Source organism: Maniola jurtina, chromosome 6, assembly GCF_905333055.1.
Source record: "Maniola jurtina chromosome 6, ilManJurt1.1, whole genome shotgun sequence".
Taxonomy (NCBI): Eukaryota; Metazoa; Arthropoda; class Insecta; order Lepidoptera; family Nymphalidae; genus Maniola; species Maniola jurtina.
The window spans coordinates 1,488,509-1,514,316 of NC_060034.1; the positions used below are offsets into that span (position 1 = coordinate 1,488,509).

Genomic DNA, 25,808 nt, shown 5'->3' on the forward strand with positions numbered 1-25,808 from the left:
ATAAGTTTCTTACTAACATACATTACATTATAATTTAGTTACTAACATAGGTTAAGATGTTTACTAACATAATATTGTGGGCCTTTGTTGCTTAAATAAATAAAGATATTATTATTATTTCTGATTTGACGTAGAGAAAGTCCAAGCATAGCTCTCTCCATCGCTCGCTGAGTCACATACCCTAGTTCTGTTTTGTTGTGATCTAGAACCCTACTGGATTATTACAAGAAAATCCCTCATCACCATAATCATTTCAGCTAACGAATGCCTACTGCTGCATATCCATACTAATCCATACTAATATTATAAATGCGAAAGTGTGTCTGTCTGTCTGTCTATTTGCTACCTTTTCACGGCCCAACAGTGTAACCGATTCTGATGAAAATTTGGAACAGGGTTAGCTTATATCCCGGGGACGGACATAGGCTACTTTTTATCCCGAAAAATCAAAGAGTTCCCGCGGGATTCCTAAAGACCCATCCATTTAACCGATTTGTATGAAATTAGGTACCGAAGTAGCTTGCATCCCTGTAATCGAAATAGGCAAATTTTTATCCCGGAAAATCATACAGTTCCTACGGGATCATAAAAATCTAATACCACGCGGACGAAGTCGCGGGCATCCTCTAGTAGAACATAGGTCATTTTCCAAAGAGCATTACCTCACCCGGTCCTCAGCCTTCCTCATTCAGCCACTTCCCGCCACCCTCTTCATATCGCCGGTCCATCTTGCTGGAGGACGTCCCACACTTTGCTTTCTTGTTCGCAGTCTCCGCCTAACATTTCCTGGTATCAGTGGCCTTTGCTCCTACGACAAGCATGGCATTCCCAGTGTCACTTCAGGAGAAGAAAATCCTTACTAATAATACCTACCTCTTTTAATACCACGCTACACAGAAAAATCTTATTACTTTTTTTTCTTTTTAATTTATTTATTTGCTTACAAAGTTTATTGCAATTATGGTGTAAATATAAACTCGTTTGAGTTTTCCTGTAGCCATCGTAGTACCGTCAATATAAGGCAACTGGGACAAAGATACTTGTACCCTTTTGTTGCACACCCAAAATGGTTTTAGTGAAAATCCGGTAGGCATTGCGTTTAGGCCGAGTATTTGTTAAAAATTCACCATTTTCCCCTCCTCGCCTCACACCCCGCTCTCCCGTTTGACATGGTAATGTGCGCCCCCGCGGAATGTGCTCTAAAGCCTGCGATTTGCGGTAGGGATGCGCTTTGTCGATGTCGATAACAAATACAAATCATTTATTTGCAAGTTTATTTATTTATTTTATTTATAGACAGCCAAGTGGATGCAATTAGACTTGATGCCAAATGATGAAGCAACCTAAGTTGGAGCGCACTTGCCTAGAAGATGCCTACGCACTGTTGACTTTACGGTATAGTACCTACGGTGTAATCGTGAATAAATCGCATCTAATCGAAGTTGTGCCTAAAGCATAAAAATATTGGAAGATTATTTGAATAAATAGAGCAAGTTTTAGATTAATTTATATAAAAGATATACTATGTTCAGTAAGATTGTTATATTAATAAAAATTTGTAACAAGTTGACAGTGACATAAATTTGATTCTTGCAGTTCATCAGTAATTGCAAATCGATAACATTTTTATCGATATCAAAAACGGCACATCACTGGCACGCCCGATTGATATGCACATTCGATTGTGCGCGCGTGCTGGTAGCTCGCTCAATTGACGCAGACAGACATACAATTATGTGTTAACACTTAATCATTCATTTATCACTTCATTATATTATCAAGGACTCTGACGATAATTAACCGAATAAATTATTGACCTACTGTTATATTTTGAACTACTGACTTTTATTTGCTTTAGCGGTGAAAGTAAACTGGTAAAGTTCTCCAAAATATTCTCAAAAGTGTGTGAAATCTGCAAATCCGAATGAAGAACTCTCAGGCATGCAGGTTTCCTCACGGTGTTTTCCTTCACCGTTAAAGCAAGTGATATTTAATTGCTTAACGCACCTAACCCCAAAAAAATAAAACTGAAATCGAACCCCCGAACTCCCGAATAGGAGGCGGACGTCTTAACCACTGAGCTATCACGGCTCATACACATACAGATGTAACACAAGTGTAAATTAAAAATTTATAACACCCCCGACAAGTGAAGGTTACAGTAATAACTAGAAAAGAGCTGATAACTTTCAAACGGCTGAACCGATTTTCTTGAATTATGGCTATGAACACTCTCGATCAGGCCACCTTTCAAACAATCATGATCAACCCATTTCCGCCCCACTACTGAGTACGGGTCGCCTCTCAGAATAAGAAGGGTTTACCTTTCAAACAAAAAAAAACTAAATTAAAATCGGTTCATTAGTTTAGGAGCTACGATGCCACAGACAGATACACAGATACACACATACACACGTCAAACTTATAACACCCCTCTTTTTTGGTCGGGGGCTAAAAAACATAACCCTTCCGTTAGTTGGGTAAAAATGTATTAGTAAAATATTTATGCACACATTCCCCCTTCGCAAGGACATAAGTGTACCCACGACACGAATTTAATTTCTCGTTGTGAAATAATTAACACCCTGTATCTCTCCGTCCTAAAACACTCTCTTCCCCTCTTTATGCAATTTTGAAGGTCGGCTTGCCTACGCATTAATTTCACCAGAATTCCATCATAATTACACGTCCAAAGGAAAAGACTTTCCCCTAAAACTGTTCGCACATTAGGTTATCTCATAACCATCCAATTTTCCTAACGCTTTTTAAGTGGCTTTAAAATCGATGCTTATATCTTTAAATTTTCCAAATCAGGGAACATATATTTAAAAAAAAAGATTCTGACGAATTGAGAACCTACTCCTTTTTTTGAAGTCGGTTAAAAAGATGATGCCCTCGATGTCTTCCGTGTGGATTTCGCTTTAAAAATCACGTGGGAACTGTTTATTAAATTTCCTGAAGTAAAAGGTCAGTCTCCGGAATACAACAGTACTATTCGATTTTGTGAGATGTTTGTCTTCAAATAAACCTTACACAAATCATTTATAATGCTAAGGTAGATCTGATTAAATCACATAATAGATTCGATTACTTGCCCAATTAACCTCATGAGTGTACGATGTAAGCAACGGTGCCAGAATTTTAGAAAAAACATCTGTAAGTAAAAAGCGTACAGTGCTGACAAATGTGCGTGTACCTTTAGGCCATTATGCAGGATATCGGTTAACGCAAAATGTGTTTAAAGGCGTTAAGTTTAAGGTGGATTTTTGTATGGCTTAGGGTTCAGAATAAGAGGATTGGGAAGGTGCGATCGCTGATTGAGTTGGATCCCGCGTCGAATCATATTTTAATATTGCGAATGAGGGGGCTTCGCGGGATTACGCCAGGTTTGTGCGGGAATCTGCGAAATTCTGTGTGAAGGAATTCTGTAAAGACCTCTTTTTCGTTGTGTGCTCCTGGTACTTTAGCTATGATGAAAGAAAAAGAAAATATCTAGGTACTTTACGCGAGTCTGATTCCCCAAGTGATTTGGTAAGTCCCTTGAACTCAGAAAATCGTATATCTAAATGACCTTGGTTAAATTAAAAGTACATGAATCCAAAATCATTTCATAAATAAACATTTTTTCCACGAAAAATGTGATAAAAATGAAATTTCCCAACAATAGCGGAAGGAAAAATTGCTAAATAGGACCTCTTTGCCAAGTGAGCGGTATTTAATTCGAACGTGGGTAGTAATTAACAGATCTTAAGACCCTTGGAAGTAACCGGGGCTTTTTGCCGCTTTAATCACAGGTAAGGGCTCCTTAGCCATTATAAGGACTTCTTAAGAAATATAATATTATTTATTATTTTCCCCTTAGGAGAGCCCTTATCATATAATATTATGTAATGAAGAATTAATAGTAGGTACATTTCTCGGCAATCTATACATATAATAAAATTGTAGAAAAGTGGTGTCTGTACAATGGAAATATATTAAATAAATATATTATAATTATTATTTTAAAATAAGAACAATAATTCTTAAAAAAACTTAAAATGTAAGCTATAAATCTAAAATATTTGACTATTTTGAAATAAGGTCAAACTATCATTTTTTGTCTTTATTTTTTGGGCTGCGGCCGCTTTTGAAGCACTTATTACAAATTCTGTGGATACTTACCTATGTCACTTTTCGAAGCGAAAATTGTATGTCTATGCTTTTACCTACCTAGTATTTTACCTAGATTTTTTATTTTCGACAGTTTTTGTACTGATAGTTTGTCAAAATCTAAAAATGTATTCGTCAGGTATCAGCTCATAAATCATAATCTATCAACTTCATTCTAAATTAAAAATCCGCAACTCTGGGAAAATAATCACACTATCACACTAATATTATAAAGGCGAAAGTTTGTATGTGTGTGTGTGTGTGTGTGTGTGTGTGTGTGTGTGTGTGTGTGTGTGTATGTTTGTTACTCCTTCACGCAAAAACTACTGGGCGGATTTGGCTGAAATTTGGAATGGAGATAGATAATATCCTGGATTAGCACATAGGCTACTTTTTATCCCGGAAAATCAAAGAGTTCCCACGGGATTTCGAAAAACCTAAATCCACGCGGACGAAGTCGCGGGCGTCAGCTAGTATTAGATATTTTGAAAACTTTATGGATTTTGGCCTTAGAAACCCACAGATTTATCTCGTATGGAATGTCTACTGTTCAAGTATCTTACAGACTGTTAGTGCAGAGTATTTTATCTCGTATTTTCCCTATCCTTTCTAGAAATAACACCATTTCGAACACCTATTCTGGAGCAAACCATGCCACGAATAAGGGAGTAGTAAGTATTTATGCCGCGATACAACAAATACTTTGTTCTTTTACTTTTTAACGCTCTGTCCTGTACTAAAAAATACATGCCGCTTTCAAAACGAGCGTTGTTAACTATAATACCCCAAGAGCTGATGTCTATTTGTGCATTGTAATTCATCATTATAAACTCATCGCTGTTCACTACTGAGTACGGAATTCCTCTCAGAATAAGAAAAAATTGGACATAATCCACTTCTCTGGCTCAAGGTTGCAATTCCAGCACCTGGAAACCCCAATGTCTAACGATTCATCATACTATTTGCCCTGCCCTTTACCACTTCAGTTTTACAACCAGTCGGTTACTTTATTTCTTCTATACGGATGCTCTTAATTCTGATTTGATCACGTAAAGAAATTCCGAGCTCTGTTTGTCGCCCGTAGAGTGACTATGAACTTTATTTATTTCTGTAACGATTTCTAGACCTATTAAAGTAATTTAGTTTATAGAAGATTGAAACAAAAATCGTGTTCTATAAAGCTACTAGTTTTAATATGACACTGGACATCAAGTTATAAGCAAAATCAAGTTGCCCTTAGTAAACATTTTTATTCGCTACTAGCTGACGCCCGCGACTTCGCGCAATTTAGGTTTTTCGAAATCCCGTGGGAACTCTTTGGTTTTCGGGATAAAAAGTAGTCTATGTGCTAATCCAGGATATTATCTATCTCCATTCCGAATTTCAGCCAAATCCGTCCAATGGATTTTGCGTGAAAGAATAACAAACATACACACAAACTTTTGCCTTAATATTAGTGTGATGCCTATCCCGCCTTGTGGTGGTACAACAGAGATCGTTCGTCCACCAGCTCTTCAACTATATAAAGAAAAGAACAGCGTAGATCCGAGATACCGGTACAGAATCGCGGACAATTGTGTATCGAGGTGCAAGCGGTGGTCCGCCGTATAAGGCGCGACTGGTTGCCGTATCGGGTCGCGGCGGCCGCGCTTACCAAATACGCGGCCTCGGGACAACCCGCGGCGGACGGGTTGACATGTCGTATGGACGTGTTTTGCTTGTGTTGTTGGAGAGATCACACTAGGGAGCTTTTTATATTTATAACCAACCGTTAAAATTAATAAAAAGTTAAAAAAAAACAATAGCCTGCCAAAAACAAGTGAAATGCCATGGACGAATAAATACTTGAAAAGTATAAAACATATAGGTATTTTCAAATTTGGAAATGGCGCCTCACAACCGCCATATTCATTTTTATCAAAAAAAAAATAGCCAAGAATGATGTAAGGATTCTAACGATAGGTTCCATACATCCAAAATATCTGTTCAAACATTTAGAAGTAATGGTGGAATAAGGAAACTTACATATATCTACATGAACCCTGAATACATTAGATACACTCCTTTCTACATAACATTTCACTAAATGACATGATGTGAGACTATGGTAAGTAAAGTATGAAATAAGAATTTTATCTCATTCTCTCGCAGGCTAGGTAGGTATATGTTTGTCTCTATTTAATGTCACTTTCTCGTTTAATTAAGTTTCGTGTAGTATAAAAATTTTCACTTCAAAATAAAATTGAAACCCTAAAAGCCCCAAATACCCAAAAAAATGAAAACCCCGACAATTACTCGACAAGTTTATCTCACTGGTGCAATGACTGATTGCTTTTTTAAACCATTAGGCCGCGTGCACACAGGCACCTGCTGAGTGTCGGGTAATTTATCTCTGTCCGTGTGCCCCCGGCTTTACATTACCCTGATAACGGGGGCTAAGTGAAACGTCCGACTCTGAAAAGAAATTTAACATATATGCCTATAAGTTGTAATGCACAGCATAATATATCTAATGGTTGAATTAAGCTTGAAAGCAATTTCCTGATAATAAATGGATTACGTATGGAATTCTATTGAGGGTGTGTAAGTAGAATATATAAAAATGTATAATTTATATAGAAATTATTCGTGACTTTTTTCTTTTAAGAAAATACCAATTCCAAACCAGTGAGAGGTTAATCACAAACGGATATATTATAGGTACCTACTTATTTTACGAGTAAGATTTTACATTTTACCTACCTATCTACTTCTGACTCGAAGCATTCTAGACAAAAATACAAATTCAGTTAAGTATCTATAATATTAGATGCTGGAATTTTATTATACAGAAAAAAATATTTTTGATTCTGAAATTACGTATTTAAGGGCCGATTTTTCAATCGTCAAATAACTCTTATCTATGGAATAAAGACGTTTTGTAATTTCTTACCGAAAAAATGTCAAAATCTCAATTTTATTCCTCAGATAAAAGTTATGTGACCTAAGTATCACGCAAACGTACTAAAATTAAGTTAATTAACATGTCAATTTAATAAAAACCACTTTAGTAGAAACCGAGATAGGTGGTTTGAATTCTAGTGAGCAAATACGCGGGCAAAAACTAGTCTCAACTCTCAATGTATTTATTAATATGACTCCAATATGCGAGATAATATTAAATCTATTTTTAGCATACAACATGTAATATGCTGTGCCGAAACAGATTAAATCTATTTCCCAACTATTTTCCTCAAGGGGCTCGATCCATAAAAAGGGTTCTATGAGATTGTAATCTGTTGAAGTAATATCCTTTTTGGATGCGTTAACCTCTTATTCTACGAGAAAAAAGTTCAAGGGGCGTAAAGACGCGGACTTGTCAGCGAGGTCGTAAATCATGGGAATAAAACCATGGGATACGTTTACTACAACGTCTACGTACCTCTATAGTCTATGCCTACCTTCGTTTCCGGAACTAAGCCCACCCATTTTAGTTTATGGGATAAAAACGTGTGTATTTGTAGGCAACTTCATTTAGGATGCTTGGGATGGATTTTTGTCATTTTTCTTGAAGTAATTTTACATCTTTTACTGCTGCAGAATATTTGGGTTATATCCGGCATAGTAAATTGTGTTACTGAGCCAGTTTTAAACTCTGAAAACATTACACTCCTTTTTTGGGCTGTCGTGTTAAAATCGGAGGTTCTCTTAACTCAATGCAAATATTTTTAAACCAAACTCTTGCATAAGAATACAAATTGTTTACTGTATAAAAGGAAACTTGTTTTGAAGCGAAAAATATGTCATTTGAGCCCTTTAATCAATAATGCAATACATCAGATAAAACCAAGCATAAATTAAAACACTTTTATCAACACTTTGTTTATGTTAACAATATTTTCATTAAAAGAAGCTTATTCGTAGTGGGCTCCAAACAAATGTAATTATTTAGCTCTCATTTGAATCCAGAATTCCCTTACTTTAATATTTTATTTTAAAGTTACACGGGCTCAAAGATTTACATACATTTTGAACCCGTGTAACTTTTCACGGGAATTTGATAAACCACAGACTAAAATGTGTCTACAAAATTTAATTGGGTTTATTCTAAGTATATATATAAAAGAAAAAGATTGGCTCACTAATCTACCAACGCACAGCTCAAACTACTGGACGGATCGGGCTGAAATTTCGCATGCAGACGTTATAGACATTGAAAATTAAACCTCTGAAGGAGTAAAATAGAAGTCTGAAATTTGTGTAGTCCACGCGGACGAAGTGACGGGCATAAGCTAGTATTCGAATAAGAATCAAACTACGGTTGTATGGGACGAATGATGGAGAGACCGCCGTCAAAATATTTTCATAAAGATAAAAGAAATAATTGCAGTTAATTGACAGTGACCAAAAGAAGCGTGCCCAGATAAGTGTACTTCTTACGCAATACCATTTTTGTATGGAGTTATAAGGAAAGCTTGGGTGTGGTATGTATTAAGCCTGTGGTTGCATTGTACATCGAACAGCGAAAAATGGAAGATGTAAAGTGATTATGAACTTAAGAATAATAGTTCACGACGATTATTAAACTTGTAACAAAACGTCGAGGCTTCACTTACACTGGCAGGCGTCAAATGTTACTTACATTTGACGCTAGGTAGGCTATGAAACGACTGACGATGAAACGATGAATCTTAAGGTCTGGCTACATCCCCCTGCAGTCTTACCTGAAAGCTTACCTGCACAAGCCAGTTTGCATGCGTGTGGACGGCAAGACGGTATCCCGCGCAGTTCCAAAAGCTGCTAAAGATTGGGCAGCGCAGTTCACGGTCTTAATTGTGCAGTTTTAAGTGCATGGCTTTACAGGTAGGGCGGAAATTAGCCACGGCCGAAGCCTCCCACCAGACCAGACCGGTGATTTAGAAATTATAAAATTCCAAACCCTGCCTGGAATCGAACCGGGACCTCCGACTAATAAGACCACAGCGCTTACCACTGTGCCACGGAAGTCGTCCAAATCAAATCATATACCAATGGCGAATAATTCTACGAAACAGAACTTGTTGGGCACACATTCATACCATGTTGACGGTGCCAATATTTTTATGAACGCCGCATACGCTTTTGGCGGTTTAATAAAGCCCCTACCTTATAATTCAAGCGCAGTAAGGATAAGCACGATATAAGTCCATATAAAGAATGTTACTAAGGAGCCACCTACGTGTATAATTGTGGACCATCCAACATATTAATTGCAAACCTGAATAAAACCTGAATGGTTGGACGCGTTGTGAAATGGATACATTGGTTTAAGAACATTACACAATAGGTACAAACTGGGGTTTATTAGTCATTTCTTTATTCATTACTAGCTTTTTGCTCCGACTTTGCCCGCGTGGTATAATTTATATTATCCTCTATCCACTCGAAGATAACGATAGTTATAATATCAGTGAAAGAACTTTCAAAATCGGATTATTAGTTCCAGAGATTACCTCTTACATCCAAACTTACAATTTTTACCTCTTTATAATATTGGTGGACAAGCTGAACTAGATGCTTGAGATTTTGCAAGTAGGTTTTCTCTTTGACGTAAAGCCCTACTCAGAAAGGATTTTCAGAAACCTGACCTTATAATGAATGACCTTCATGAATCAATCATGAAAATTAAACAAAATTAAAAGGGGTTAATTCATGTACGATGTCTTTTGATGGTACGGAACCCTTCGTGTGCGAGTCGGTCTCACACTTGACCGATTTACCAGTTACCTACATGAATGTGCACATTGTTTCGATTTGTTTCATCTGATTACATCACACTAATATTATAAAGGCGAAAGTTTGTATGTGTGTGTGTGTGTGTGTGTGTGTATGTTTGTTACTCTTTCACGCAATAACTACTGAATGGATTTGGCTGAAATTTGGAATGGAGATAGATAATATCCTGGATTAGCACATAGGTTACTTTTTATCCCGGAAAATCGAAGATTTCCTACGGGATTTTAAAAAACCGAAATCCACGCGGGCGAAGCCGCGGGCATCTTCTAGTTACAAATATGGGCAGAGATAAAATGAAATTGAAGTATCGACTGCCATATAAAATGATGACTTTTGCAATACAAATAAGCATTAACGGCATTTTATGTGATATCGGTCAAGTGCGAATTGGCTTGACAAGGGTTATCATCGGACATTAACGTTTTTATTTATTTAGTAAGGATTATATGCGTTTTGAGCAATTAAATATTGAAACGGGTTGATCATGATGTTATAAATTAAAATTACTATTTTTTTTGATACATGAATAAATAAAAGTAAAATGAATTAAATAGTTATGAAATACTAGCTTATGCCCGCAACTTTGTCTGCGTGGACTACACAAATTTAAAAACTATGTTACGTTTAACGGATGTCTACGTCATAATAGCTTCGTGCCAGATAGATCAGTCAGCCAGTTAGTCAGTTTTTCCTTTTATATAAGTATTTAAATTGTCAGTAGGGTCCAGCTTTACTTTTAACTTGTATTAAACTCGACAATAATAAATTAAAAATATATGACAGGCAGAAATTGTTTCGTGAAATTTCGTAATCTCACAACAGAAATACAAATTTTTAACAACAAAACAATTTTAATATTCATTGCGATTGTAATAAAGACAGATATTGAGATAAATGGCGACAGCCGAAGCGGATTGCATTTAAATATTAATTATGACACAATAAATAAAAGTCTTGCGCTTGACTCATGCCAACATCTGGCGCCTGCGCGGACCGGTTGCGAGTCAAGTTAGTGTCGATGACCAATACGTTTTATGTAAACTTACATAATTAAGTAACAACTTGTTAACATGGAATCATTAAACTACAATTCCATATGTTCCTATTTTATATCGAAAATAGTTTTTCAATAGCTTTTTATATCATAGGTGTTTAGGCTTGTTAGGTATATCGTAGGCAGGGTAGTAAGTAAAAATATAGCTAATGGAATTAACTCGGTACTTTTAAACACCACAAAACAGCTGTTCTGTTTGGCGACCTTTTACATACGAACGGATTCGTAACACTAACGTTACTTTCGTCTGAATTTCGTCTCTAGGTGAAATTTTGCTTCAATAAATCGTATTCGTGAATTCATACATTTTACATAGATGCATTAAAAATGAAACACAAAGACACCGATAAACACATTCCCGGCTAGAAAATGTATTTATGCAACAGAGACAATTTCCGTTTTTGTCGTCACGACCACTTATTATACCTACTTTAGCGGCTGTTCCCGCGTCGTGATCCTATCTGACTTCCGACCGCCGCCACGTGCGGACGACTCACGACATGCCGTCACGACGCGTTTGTCGTCAACCACTTATATACGAACACCAAAGATATGCAGATCTTTAGCTAACTGATACAATTGAAAAGCGCTCACCACTATGGAGAATGACACAATCTTATCCATGCATACATACATCTAATCCATACATACATACATCCATATCATACATGTGAAAGTGTGTCTGTCTGTCTGTCTGCTAGCTTTTCACGACCCAACAGATTGACCGATTTTGATGAAAGGTACAAAGTTAGCTTGCATCCTCGAAATTGACATAGACAACTTTTTATCCCGGAAAATTAAAAAGTTTTCACGGGATTATAAAAAATCTAAATCCATGCGGATGAAGTCGCGGGCATCATCTAGTAATGAATACTTTAGCAATATTGATATTTTTCTCACTAGTGTGGGCCCCTGTAAATAGTTAACAAGTGTAAATTAAAAATTTTCAACACCCCCGACAAATCATTTTCAAATAAATAATTATGTATATCTAGGCAACGTCCATCTTAACAGCTTGACATTTGTCAGTTGACACTTGAATATTATGAACCTAAGGGTTATCTAACCTTCTTTCTACAAGAAAACTAGAAAATAGCTGATAACTCTTAAACGGCTGAACCAATTTTTTTAGATTATAGCTAAGAACACTCTCGATCAAGCCACCTTTCAAACAAAAAAAACTAAATTAAAATCGGTTCATTCGTTTAGGCGCTACGATGCCACAGACAGATACACAGATACACAGATACACAGACACACAGATACACAGATACACACGTCAAACTTATAACACCCCTCTTTTTGGGTCGGGGGTTAAAAATTGGTTCCTAACCTTATATAGACAGAAACACTTTTGCATTTATAATATTAAGTAGGTATAGACTAGAAATACGGTCTTGAGGAAACTTGCATGCCTAAGAGTTATCCATGTTCTATTCTCAAAGGTGTGTAAACTCTGCCAATCCACATTGGGCCAGCGTGGTAGATGACCTACACCCTTCTCACTCTGAGAGGAGAACCGTGCTCAGTAGTGGGCCGGTAATGGGTTAATCATGATGATGATGATGACGATGATGGTTTTTTTTTAACTCAGAATATCAGCCATGCTAATTATGACCTATTACTCGCCTTTCCCCTCCAATTAAGCGCAAAGCTTGTGCCAGGAGTGGGTACGACAATAGTGCAACGGGTGGGGTTTGAACCGCCGACCTTTCGGAATTCAGTCCGCTCCTCAACCGTTGATCTATCGAGGCTAGATATGTATGGATTAAGCACGGATTATAATATTAGTATGGATTCGGACATATTCGCATATCAATGTGCCGGCTCTTAAATGATCATTATTCACCGGGCAGCGCCGACGGGTCGGTCACGCGCATTGACGGGTTAACATGCATTGTGCTCGATTTGACCCATTTATCTGGCCATTTGTGTATCGCTTTTGTATAGCTCATGCTGTTTTGGTGGCAATCGACTTGCAAAGTTATTTTGTACAGGGCAAAGGCGAATATGCTGCTTAAATACAAAGACAAAATTAAAATGTTATACTAAGTTAGGCAAAGTAACAAATGTTGTACTTTATAAAAGAGCATCGAATTGAGAACCTCCTCCTTTTTTAGGAATCGGTTAACAATAAGGAGATTTGTGTCGTGGAGGCTTCGGCTATGGCTAGTTACTACCTTACCGGCAAAAGCTTGCCGCCAATAGATCAACGTTCAGTGACGATATCGTGTAAAATAATAGCCTTGTCTTAATGTTTTATTTAACACCCTGTTTAAATTCATACAATGGCAAAACTCAAAATTCTCTTGGAACTATATTAAAAAAGCTAATACTCAGCTACCTTTAGTATCTAAGGCTAAAATCTATAGAGCGCACTTTGATTTTACTTAGACTTAAGTTTCAGTTAAAATGAGACAGATTATGCCAGCGGTATAACGGTGTCTCGTTTTAACGGTGTCTTAAGTCTGTGCAAAGTTAGCCAAGTTCACAATCAACTTATAATAATATATAAAATCACATCTTCAATCATACAGCACAAATCCTCCATCTTACCAGCCTGACCCGATGCGACTTGTATTTGCAATGATAATAATAACACTACAGCGACCCGACCCTGGTCATTCGCTAAAATAACTTCATATTGCTAGGAAAAACACCAATAGTCTATACTAAACTCTAAAACCATCAACAGACAAAAAACGCGCGTGACGCAGTTCCCAGGCGTTTCTGCTCTTTTTCCATAAAATAATAATGCGACGTTATTACCTACGAGTATATGCCTGTCTAAAATTCTACAAAAGAACACATCGTTTTTAATTTCTTCAAACCTCAAACAAAATACACAAAATATCATTTAATCCATTCATGTAGAAAAAATATCTTTATTCGAATTTAGCGCCTCAATAGCTCAACCGGTAAAGGAGTGTGGACTGAAAACCTAAAGGTCGACGGTTCAAACCCCGCCCGTTGCACTATTGTCGTACCTACTCTTAGCACAAGCCTGACGCTTAGTTGGAGAGGAAAGGGGAATATTAGTCATTTAACATGGCTAATATTCTTAAAAAAAAAAACAAATTCTCCCAAGTTATTGTGATTGTCGCTAGTATTTATCATTTATTCCATTGTCGCCTTATCATTACGAAAATTACGCTTCATAATTCTTTACTTATTTTAAATCGCGCTAGCCCACATTCAGTGTATCAACCCCTTTTATTAATATAACTCAACGCTAGAGGCTTTCCTGTCCGAGAACGCGGAAAATTTGCTTTACACATAAAAATATATCTACCCTTAGTCCGATGTTATTTATTTTGCTAAAAAATCAGGCGTATTTGTGTGTACTGTGTCCCGCTACAGGTCAATGATCTGGACAATGAATGGGATTATGGCTAAATGAATTGGTCAGCGGTCAAGTTTGACTGACCATCATTAGTTATGGTTCCGTATATCGTAAACTAGCCGATGCCCGCGACTTCGCCCGCGCGGATTTAGGTTTTTCGAAATCCCGTGGGAACTCTTTGATTTTCCGGGATAAAAAGTAGCCTATGTGCTAATCCAGGATATTATCTATCTCCATTCCAAATTTCAGTCAAATCCGTCCAGTAGTTTTTGCGTGAAGGAGTACATACAAACTTTCGCCTTTATAATATTAGTGTGATAATGTGCATGTGTCGAATTGAGAGCCGCTTCCTTTAACTTGTTGTCGTTTTAAAAGCTCTACCTGCTTGAATTAAAACTAGGTTCTAAATATTTTTCACGTCACCGACAGCTGAGGTCTTAGAGAATCCAATTCACGATTAAGTAATTTATGTTCTTTTTTCTATTACGAAATATATATTGCTTCTTTCACAATAGGTAGGTACTTACCTAAATCTAAAAAAAAAATCTAATTTTTCTATTAGAAAAATTGGAATCATTTACCTGTTTTAATATCACAGCTACCTTCTGCCCAGCTAACAACCAAATTTTGAATCATAAGTCATTTTAAGAGTCCCAAAAATATATAAAAGGCTTTAAAAGTAAGTACTCGTGTTTGCTTAGATAAATTTCATGTTATTTTACTGTCCCGTTCTGAAAATTTCCCAACGGAACCCTGGAGAGCCGCAAAAAATATCTATTGTGAGCGAAAGATGTTCGGATTGGTTAGCTGGAACTGGCATGGAACCGCTTTTTATTGAAAATATTTTTGTTATTATCGGAAAAAACATTTTATAAAAGATTGATGATATTTTAACTCCTTTTGTATCCTCACTTTTTTATTACTAACTAACTTATGCCTTCGACTTCATCCGTGTGGACTGCGGTCAAAGTAGTTTGAGCTGTAAGTTGATAGATCAGTCAATCAGTCAGCCAGCCTTTCTTTCTAAAATTTTAGCAATGTGTTTCTTTATTTGTTGGTTTATTTCCTCGTATCTCCTTAATAACTAATTAGGCTAAGGAAATATTTAGTGGCAGGTATTCTGCAAGTGCAAAAAGGCATAAAGACATTTTACTTCATGACAAAATAAAAATGGTGGATATTACATTTTTTGTTATTTACGTTGTCTTCTAAAATACATAGATAGACAGAGGTCCTTAAAATTTAATTGGCGGTTCAGTGGGGCTGTAAAACTTTCTAACCCCCAATTTCAGTTACAATAAAATCAGTATTTCAAGCCAAGAAAGCAATTTAGAGACACAAGCTCATAGAATGACTGTTGTATTTCATTCAGTCTGTCTGTTTGTACAATGTGTCAGGATCTATTGAGACGCCAGTCCTAAAGAGTTATAGTAAGAGTCGTAGTACAGTCGCTAACAAATGTGAAATCAAATAAAATCTTTATTTTGTATTTGAAATACCTGTAGTACTCAAGTGATGATAGCCTAGTGGTTAAGATGACCGTCTTATTTTCAGGAGGTTACGGGTTCGATCTCGGGCACGCATCTTTAACTTTTCAAAATTATGTGTGCTTTAAGTGATTAAATATCATTTGCTAGGAATAGGTACATCGTGATACCTGCATGCCTGAAAGTTCTTCATAGTGTACTCAAAGGTGTGTGATGTCTGCCATTCGCACTGGCCAGCGCAGCGTGGCGGACTGAGACCTATGCTCAGCAATGAGTCGGCAATGGGTTGATTATAATCATAATGATGATTCGAGAGACAAGCATGGCAAAACCACAGTTTACGATTGCGTTACATCATATACAAGTGTAAATAAAATTCATAACACCCCCGACAAGTGAAGGTTACAGTAACTAGAAAAGAGCTGATAACTTTCAAACGGCTGAACCGATTTTCTTGGATTACAGCTAAGAACACTCTTGATCAAGCCACCTTTCAAACAAAAAAAACTAAATCAAAATCAGTTCATTAGTTTAGGAGCTACGATGCCACGACAGATACACAGATACACGCGTATACAATATACATACAACTTATAACACCCCTCTTTTGGGTCGGGGTTTAAAAAGAGACTGAAGTGGACATTTTAATTTTGCTGTGATTGCGTCTCTCCATATCCACAATTACTGTACTTATTTATAAAAAAAGACAGTGAAATTGAATATAATATTCTTTGGTGTCAAACAATTTCGAGCACAGACATACACGCGTCCGTCCGTACGTAACACGAACCGGAGGTGTTAAGTGATACAAAATGTCAGTCCGCGGGCCGGTCAATTAGCGGGCTCATAAACCGGTTGCCATGGCAACGCGTCGCACCTCGCTAAACAAACTAATTGGCCGCCGCTTTTATCTCAATGACTGTAATTGGTGAATGGAATCTACTTTGAAGGGCGTCAATCAATTATATTTTGTTCACTGGTCATTAATTTTTCTAAAGCTCTGTTGCCCATACCTATCCACGGAGTGAAGTTTATATAGGGCTTTCTCTGTTGCGTAATGCCGTACAAATGACAAGGACAAAATGCACAGAAATAAGGTACAAAACAAGACTTTGGCTTCAGGGTGCTAATTAGCCACTGAAACCTCACTCAGAGAACACTCAAAATTACGTAGCCGAGAATTAAACTCAGCACCTCGAACTTTTTTTTAAAGAATATTAGCCTTGTCAATCATGAGTAACATTCCCTTTTCCCCTCCAACTAAGCGTAAAGCTTGTGGTAGGAGTAGGTACGACAATAGTACAACGGGTGGGGTTTGAACCGCCGACCTTTCGGGTTTCAGTCCGCTCCTTTTACCGTAGAGCTATTGAGGGTATAACTTTTTTAAATTAGCCCTTAATTACTTTAATATCAGTTAGCCCTTGACTGCAATCTCACTGATAAGTGATGACATACAGTATAAGATGGAAGCGGACTAACCTGGAAGGGGTATGACAGTTTTCATTAAACCCGTACTCCTTTGGTTTCCACACGGCATCGTACCGGAACGCTAAATCGCTTGGCGGCACGACTTTGCAGTAAGGGTAGTAACTATCCACGGCCGAAGCCTTCCACTAGACCATTAATTTAGAAATTATAAAATTCCGAACCCCTGCCGGGAATCGAACCCGGGACCTCCGACTAATAAGGCCACATTCGCTCACCACTATACCAGGGAGGCCGCCAAGACTAATATCCTCACTCTGTGGTAGAAGCAAGCTCGTAGGTACCTCCTTCTAATTATCCAGTTCATTACGCCGTAAGCTTGTTAACTTAATAAGCATTATAAACCTTAATAACTCTTTGATTCGATTAAGTTGTAAACAGAGCATGTGAGCAAAATATATAATTACACTTCAGGCTAATGAAATGGCCCTACTCTTTATAATATTACATATAATACGTTGATATTAATCGTAGTTGAACATATTGTGAAAATATCCTATTGTATATCTGTAAAAGAAATCTGTAAAAAAAACATTTAATAAAGATCAAAAGATTAACTTTTTACACAGAAAGTCTGTAGAATGTGTAATTTACACATCAACAGATTGTATCTTGTCAGATTACGTTGCAGTACATTTTAGGTATGTTGCAAAATTTAACATAATATATTTACTTGTTGTCTGATACAACTTGTCAGCCGCCATGGCTTTATTTGGGAAAAAATATTATGTAATTTTTTTGGGCCATAGTAATTAAAAAAATGTTTTCCTTTTTACAGGCATGCTGAGGTCTACCTACGACCGCCCAGATCACGAACGTAAGTTATAGCTAATAAGATAAAAACCTTTAAATTACTCTAAAAACAATGACAAAAATGTACACCACATTAAGACACAATTAGTATGTACGTATGTATGTTACCTTTGTAAACGTCTCAATAATAAACTATGAAAAAATATATAATAAATAATAATGTACAAGATTCTTGCTCTTTTTACCAAAAAGGACATAAAGCTAAAATATTTAATTTACTTAAATACATATCGGCGAAAAATGAGTTAAGAAATTGTGCATTGAACTGATTTTATCGGTCAAAATTTATTAAAATGCCAAGTACAAAGTCCCTACGCGCGTGGTCACGTGTACGCATTGGTGTGAATCGGCCTTAAAAGAGATAAGTAATATTATAACCTAAACCATATTGAAAAATATAGCTGATGTAAGTATGTAAGCAAGTACTTCGACGTAAATGATGCATGTAAGGTAATGCTCTTCTCCAAAATTTTAGTTATTTTTCGGAGCTTCGATCCCGGGCACGCACTTTTAACTTTTCAAATGTATGCTCGTTTAGAACAATTAAATATCACTTGCTTTAACGGTGAAGGAAAACATTGTGAGGAAACCTAGCATACCTGAGAGTTCTCCACAACGTTCTCGAAGTATGTGAAGTCTGCTAATCCGCATTTAGGCAGCGTGGCGGACTATGGCCTAATCTCTTCTCAGAGGAGACCTGTCCTCAGTAGTGGGCCGGCGATAGATGATAATGTTGATGTGCTAAAATTTTAGTTTATTAACAAGTGTAAATTAAAAATTTATAACACCCCGGACAAGTGAAGGTTACAGTAACTAGAAAAGAGCTGATAACTTTCAAACGGCTGAACTTATTTTCTTGGATTATAGCTAAGAACACTCTCGATCAAGCCAAGCCACTTTTCAAACAAAAAAAAACTAAATTAAATTCGGTTCATTAGTTTAAGAGCTACAGTGCCACAAACAGATACACAGATACACGCGTCAAACTTATAATACCCCTCTTTTTGGGTCGGGGGTTAAAAAATAAAAATTCTAACACGTCATGTTATAATATTAACATTGAAATCACTTGTTCACGCGTATGTGCCTACGATAGACATGAATGTAGGGGCGATAGAACGGGGAAAGCTGGCGCAAAATAAACTAAACGCATAGAAAAGCGTCGACATAATGCCCATCAATTTTTTCCATTTGGCAAGTATATTGAGTAAATCCATCACTCAGCTGGCATATCGGCCGGTTTCACACTAACTGCCATAATATTTACATTTTTAGGGTTTCGTACCCGAACGGTGCCCACGGGATCCTATAAGCCTCCGCTCTTCATTCGTCCATCTGTCTGTCAGCGAGCTGTATCTCATAAACCGTAAACCTCATAAACTTATTGTTAAAAACAAAATAATAAAAATTAAGATGACGAAAAAAAGAAGAATTCAACAAGTGTAAATTAAAAATTTATAACACCCCCGACAAGTGAACGTTACAGTAACTAGAAAAGAGCTGATAACTTTCAAACGGCTGAACCGGTTTTTTTGGATTATAGCTAAGAACACTCTCGATCAGGCCACCTTTCAAACAAAAAAAGTAAATTAAAATTGGTTCATTCGTTTAGGCGCTACGATGCCACAGACAGATACACAGATACACAGATACACACGTCAAACTTATAACACCCCTCTTTTGGTTTAAAAAACGGTTTATAATAAAACAGACCATGTGGTCGACCTATTACGGTACAAAATAGCACTAGGTATGTACTTTTTAATCGAATTCCAAATAGGATGTTGTTCTCAATTTATTCAGTTTTTTTAATTATTTTAATTTGCGTAACGTGATATTTTTTTTTTTTTTTTGTTGTTATAGCGGCAATTAATATACACATTACACACTGTGAAAATTTCAGCTCTATATCTTATTATGGTTCATTAAATACAGCCAGCTTACAGATAGACAGACAAATTGTTCCCCTCCCCCCCTTGTTCTGTTCCCCTGTTCCTGTTTCTGGTCTCGTTGGCACCCTTCGGAAACCCTAAGCCTCATTCGCACAAAGGCTTTTTAACGTCCGTTAAAAAAGCGTTCAAAATAGAACAAATGCAGGTTTTAATGCCAGTCAGTTTATGTGAAAACAGGCTACCATTTTGCTTTTCTATTTACAATCGGTATTTTTCGATATTGCGCGCTAAAATCAGAACATAATTCAACGTTCAGTGCTGCTCGCTTAGTTAATCCCTCCAGTTTTTAATTAAGGGTCATTCTTTTAACAATAACCACCTTTGAGCGTTTAAGTGAATTTGTTAAGGCGTGTTTAAAGGAATTAAAATTACTTTCAATAGGTATTTTCATACAAGCTTAGGGTTGAAAGTACAAGAACTTTCCTAAAATATATCCGTTATACAAGCAGGACATATTAATAAGTATCTATATAGTATATTTACCTATGCAACTTTTTCAGATTTGCTTTGGTAAATCAGTCAGTTATATAGAATCGAACTCGTGGGAACTCTTTAATTTTCTGGGACAAAAATCAAGCTTATGTTTATCCCAGGGGTCATGCTGTCTCCGTTTGACCGATTTTGACTAAATTAAGTCACAAGTGTAAATTAAATATTTATAACACCCTCGACAAGTGAAGGTTACAGTAACTAGAAAAGAGCTGATAACTTTCAAACGGCTGAATCGATTTGCTTGGGTAGTTAAGAACACTCTCGATCAAGCCACCTTTCAAACCAAAAAAAAAACTAAATTAAAATTGGTTCATTACTTTAGGAGCTACGATGCCACAGACAGATACACAGATACACGTCAAACTTAAACACCCCTCTTTTTGGGTCGGGGGTTAAAAATCGGTCAAACGGACGAACTGTGAAAAGGTAGGAGACCAATGGAGCTATGTCCAACCGTGGACGTCTATCAGTTGACAATGATGACGATGATGATTCATCCATACTAATAATATTACCTATGAATGCAAAACTCGTGTATGAAACTCTATAATCAGATATTACCCAACCGTTTCATAAGCTACTATTAAATACCTCCTTTAATCCCCCGAATCACACAGTAAACAAGTTTCCTGTGAATATTAATTCCGTCCTATAATGCTCAATTTCGCGGAAATCAATTTGGGCAGTATCTGGAAAGTTTCGCGTCTAGTTGCACCGTCGCAGTTTAGCGGATAACAGATACAACAAGCACACTACTTCACTGTTTCGGTATAGTACTAAAATTAACTCTTTGTTTAGTGTTATCATCATAAAAGCCTGTGGATTTTAACTTTAACAGGGCTCTCTCCGTCACTCGTTTCCACTCGTTTCATACAATCGTAGTTCCAATTTCATTTGAATATTAAGCAACCAAAGTCCATGAAATTTTGCAGACATATTCTAGAAACTAATATCTGTGTCGTGGTGTTTTAGATTTTTCTAAAAATATGTAGTTTTAAAATTACAGGGGCTCAAAGATTTGTATGAAAATTTTTAAGACCGCGTAATTTTGAAACCGAATATTTTAACAGAAATCTGGAAAACCACAGACATAGATATTAGTTTCTAGAATATGTCTGCAAAATTTCATGGACTTTGGTTCCTTAATATTCAAATGAAATTGGAACTACGATTGTATGAAACGAGTAACGGAGAGAGCCCTCTTAAACTGTCGTGAGATCTTTTTTTTTTTATCTTCTTAAAAAGAAGATAAAAGCGGGTTTTGATACTGTGATTTTACCTACGCCACAGTAGGGAACTTCTAACAACACGTCGAAGCGTCAATGTCACTGGCAGATATCAAATGATGGTCAAATATTACTAGTACATTTGACGCAAGTAGAGGACTTATAGCCCTATTTTAACCCTCGACCCAAAAAAAGAGGGGTGTTATAAGTTTGACGTGTGTATCTGTGTATCTGTCTGTGGCATCATAGCTCTTAAACTAATGAACTGATTTTTGTTTGAAAGGTGGCTTGATCGAGAGTGTTCTTAGCTATAATCCAAAAAATCGGTTCACCCGTTTGAAAGTTATCAGCTCTTTTCTAGTTACTGTAACCTTCACTTGTCGGGGGTGTTATAAATTTTTAATTTACACTTATTCTATGAGTTCACGTCACAATATCTTAATATTTGACATATCATCAATTCAGGATCAAACCGGGAGTTTGATCTTAGTTCACTGCCTACGCTATGGCTAGACCTGCGCGTCATGAACACGGGTTAAGAGGTACGTGATGCGGGAGCGTCCACCATCCCATCTCAGCGTCCACGATGCGAATTAGTACAAGTGTAGTGATCGCATAGCTGCACATTAATTAATTACGTAAACTTAAAACTAAAGCTACGAGGGTTCTCAACGCGCCCAGATCTGTGATGAGGCCACAACAAAAACGTTGATTGCGCAGGTTCAGATGATACTTTATTATAAAGTAGTACGTAATGAAAAATATACAATTACATAGTATTATATCTCTGTGATAACTTATAGTATACATTGGCTAAAATTCACATGTTCCACGTAAGTTTCGTGCGAATATTAATTCGTGTTCGAGACTCGAGTTCGTGTATAATGTTCAATATCTCGGAAATCAATTTCAAGACGTCCTCCAAACTTTCCCATTCGGTTGCACCATCTCAGTTTAACTAGCACAACTACATGTACACCTACTTGTTCGTAACTAACTATTCATTATGGTGCTCATAATATAATTATTCGGCAATTTGTTGATGGAATTTTGTAGCCACAAAGTCGTCATTAGTTCTGAACCCAGTAAATTATAAACATATTCATTCACATATGTATCAAAATATCAGGCTAAACAAGTTTTTATATACCTATTATTTTTAGTAACATCTAGGGTATAATTTTGCGCTCTCTGTAATTCAATAAATACTATCACTACCTACTATGTTCAGTAAAATTGAACATCTTTTCTATTAGATCCTATTTTGTAAATATCTAATTCTTCAAACATAGCTATCCGACAGATAAAGAGAGCCGCTATATTTATTTTTATTCAAAAGACTACCCTCGAAACTCGGAGCATTAAAATTATACAGCTTTAATTTTACAGAAAACGTAAATACACCTTTAATTTGGCACAAAAAGTTGATAAACAAATTTCACGTTCCATCCTGGCGTATTAATTTTCTGCACCTGCGCGAGTTGGCGGCTGAACGAACTTTGTCGTACGCGTGCTCAAACGGATAAGTTGCTAAAACTCAACGAACTTCGTTGTACGCGTGCTCAAACGGGTAAGTTGCTAAAATTCGCCAACTTGCCGACAAACTGATAAACAATCGCTGCTAACGTGATTTGCCGACGACGGTTTAATCACTCGGTTAGATAGTAAACCCTATTCTCTTAGCAACCCAATGTTCTACTTTGTTCTATTCATACTATTATCCATCCATACTATCCGTCCATACTAATATTATAAATGCGAAAGCGTATCTGTCTGTCTGTTAGTTGGTCACGGCCTATTCGTTTAACCGATTTAGAGGCACATGTCCGTCCACGAGCGGTAAAAAGTATTTTGTACCAGAAAATCAAAGAGTTTTCGCAGGAAGTAAGCCTCAATAGCTCAACCGGTAGAGGAGTGGACTGAAAATCGAAAGGTCGACGGTTCAAACTTCAAACCCCGCCCATTGCACTATTGTCGTACCTACTCCTAGCACAAGCCTGACGCTTAGTTGGAGAGGAAAGGGGAATATTAGTCATTTAACATGGCTAATATTCTTTTTAAAAAAAAAAATGGTATCACTTCCTTTACCGGTGAAAGAAAACATCGTGAGAGAAAACTGCATGCCTGGGTAGGCGTACCTATATGAAGTTGCCAATCCGCACTTGACCAGCGTGTTGGACTATAGCCTAAGCCCTTCTCATTCTGAGCGGTTCACATTCTATGAACGTGACAGTTTTACACAAAATCGAACATTTAATTTATTCAAACTTTTTCAGCGTTCAGTTTGTAGCTAACACGAATTAAGTACCTAGGTAGCTGCTAGGTATTTCTAAGTCTGGAAAGTTATAAATTGCCTTGCACGAATAATTTTACACGCAATAACTTCGATAGATGCTTTTGAGCTTAATATTTGTGAATCAATTTTGTTAATAAAAATTTAAAAAGTTTATTTAAGTAAATTTTAAGTTTTAAGTTTGCTTGCAAATCTTTCGTGTACTTTACTTTGTTTCATAGTTTATAAGCAATAAAGTTTTTAAATAAATAAATAAATAAAGTTTTTGCTGTGTGTGTAAACGGTCATCATGATCAACCCATTGCCATCCCACTATCGAGGGTATCTTCTAAGGATGAAAATGGTTTAGGCCAAAGTCAGCCACGCTGTGGCCCAGTGCGGGTTGGCAGATTTTACACACCTTTGAGAACATTACGGAAAATTCTCAGGCATGGAGGTATCCGCATAATGTTTTCCTTCACCGTCTGCTATCCGTCCGACAGTCAGTCTACTTGTCTCTGTCTGTTTGTCTGTCTGTCTGTCAACGGGATATATCTCATGATAATAATAGGAAGAGAGTTGAAAATTTCTCTTCTTGGGTTGTTTCAGAAAAACGTCTAGTCAAGAAAAGGGAAGAATCAAAATAATTACTATTATCGAGATTCGGGATATTTTAGAACGTTATACCCATCGAATAACAAAGTTAACCAAATCAGTGGCTGCTTTGAGCCAGTTTCCACTCGATGAAGCAAGAATTAGGTATTTTTAATTACGCTGACTCGCTCGTCTGCTGTAATGAAACGCCTTCCATTTAACATCATCTTATAGTCTGGGAGCCAGCGTCCATTCTATATAAAATAATGTTCCTGCCCAAGTGAATGAAATGAGTTTACTTAATGAAATGTATTTATTTAATGAAATGAATTTATGTAATGAAATGAATGTATTTATTTCATGTAAGTTAGCATGTGCCACTTTTGATTTGCAAAACTCTACCACCGGTTTGGTAAGCAGATTCTACTTAGAAGAGCCGGCAAGAAACTCATTAGTTGCTCTTCTTTTAAGGCTGGTTTACGCCAAAGCAATACTTATTATGATAATAAAACTGCGACATTGTGGCATGCTACAGGGTCACGCTTGAATACTTTAAAATATTGAATTTTTGATAGAAGCAGGCATTACTTTTCTTAAGTCCATTATATACAAGGAACCACAAGTCTGTATGTAACTGTAACCAGAAAATCTGTATGTAAAATCATAAAAATTACATTGTATCGCTAGTATGTAAAAATGTGATGCTTATTTATAATATTATGTTTGAGCAAGTCGTTAATGCTTTACCAAGGCTATACTTCGCAAATGAATCCTAAAAGCACTTTCTTTTTTTTCAAGTTCGCCAAACTTTCATAATGGTGAAAAACGACTCAACTCGCGGCCTTAAAATACGCATTTCTTTTATCATACTAACTCACCATTATGCGAGTGCTAAGTTTGAGGAATTCATTACTCCTCCCCCCACCACATTACCTCAGAGCAATATCAATATAAATTCTCATTTTGTGAACCGTTTTAGTTTTTATACAAAGATATTTAAATTTTATACAGGCGACAGATAGGATAAAGTAGACAATTAACCGAGCCTATTGGTTACTTTTCACTAAAGCCTTTTCAGGACCGATGCGCGCTGGTAGAGCTGAGCCGATGATAAATCTTATGATAAATCGAATTATCCTTTATTAACTATGGTATTATTTAACGGCAACGTCACGCAACAAATC

At 36.7% G+C, this 25,808-nt stretch overlaps 1 protein-coding gene across 12 annotated transcripts in view; it reads left to right on the plus strand.

Moving 5' to 3' along the window:
* The window catches only part of LOC123865889 (teneurin-m), a 614,472-nt gene that overhangs the window by 502,443 nt on the left and 86,221 nt on the right, over positions 1-25,808 (plus strand). For all 12 annotated transcript variants that reach the window (XM_045907094.1, XM_045907095.1, XM_045907091.1 and 9 more), the window contains one exon: positions 18,054-18,092. In XM_045907094.1, the coding sequence (XP_045763050.1) occupies positions 18,054-18,092 (39 nt within the window). The remainder of the gene's footprint in view (positions 1-18,053; positions 18,093-25,808) is intronic.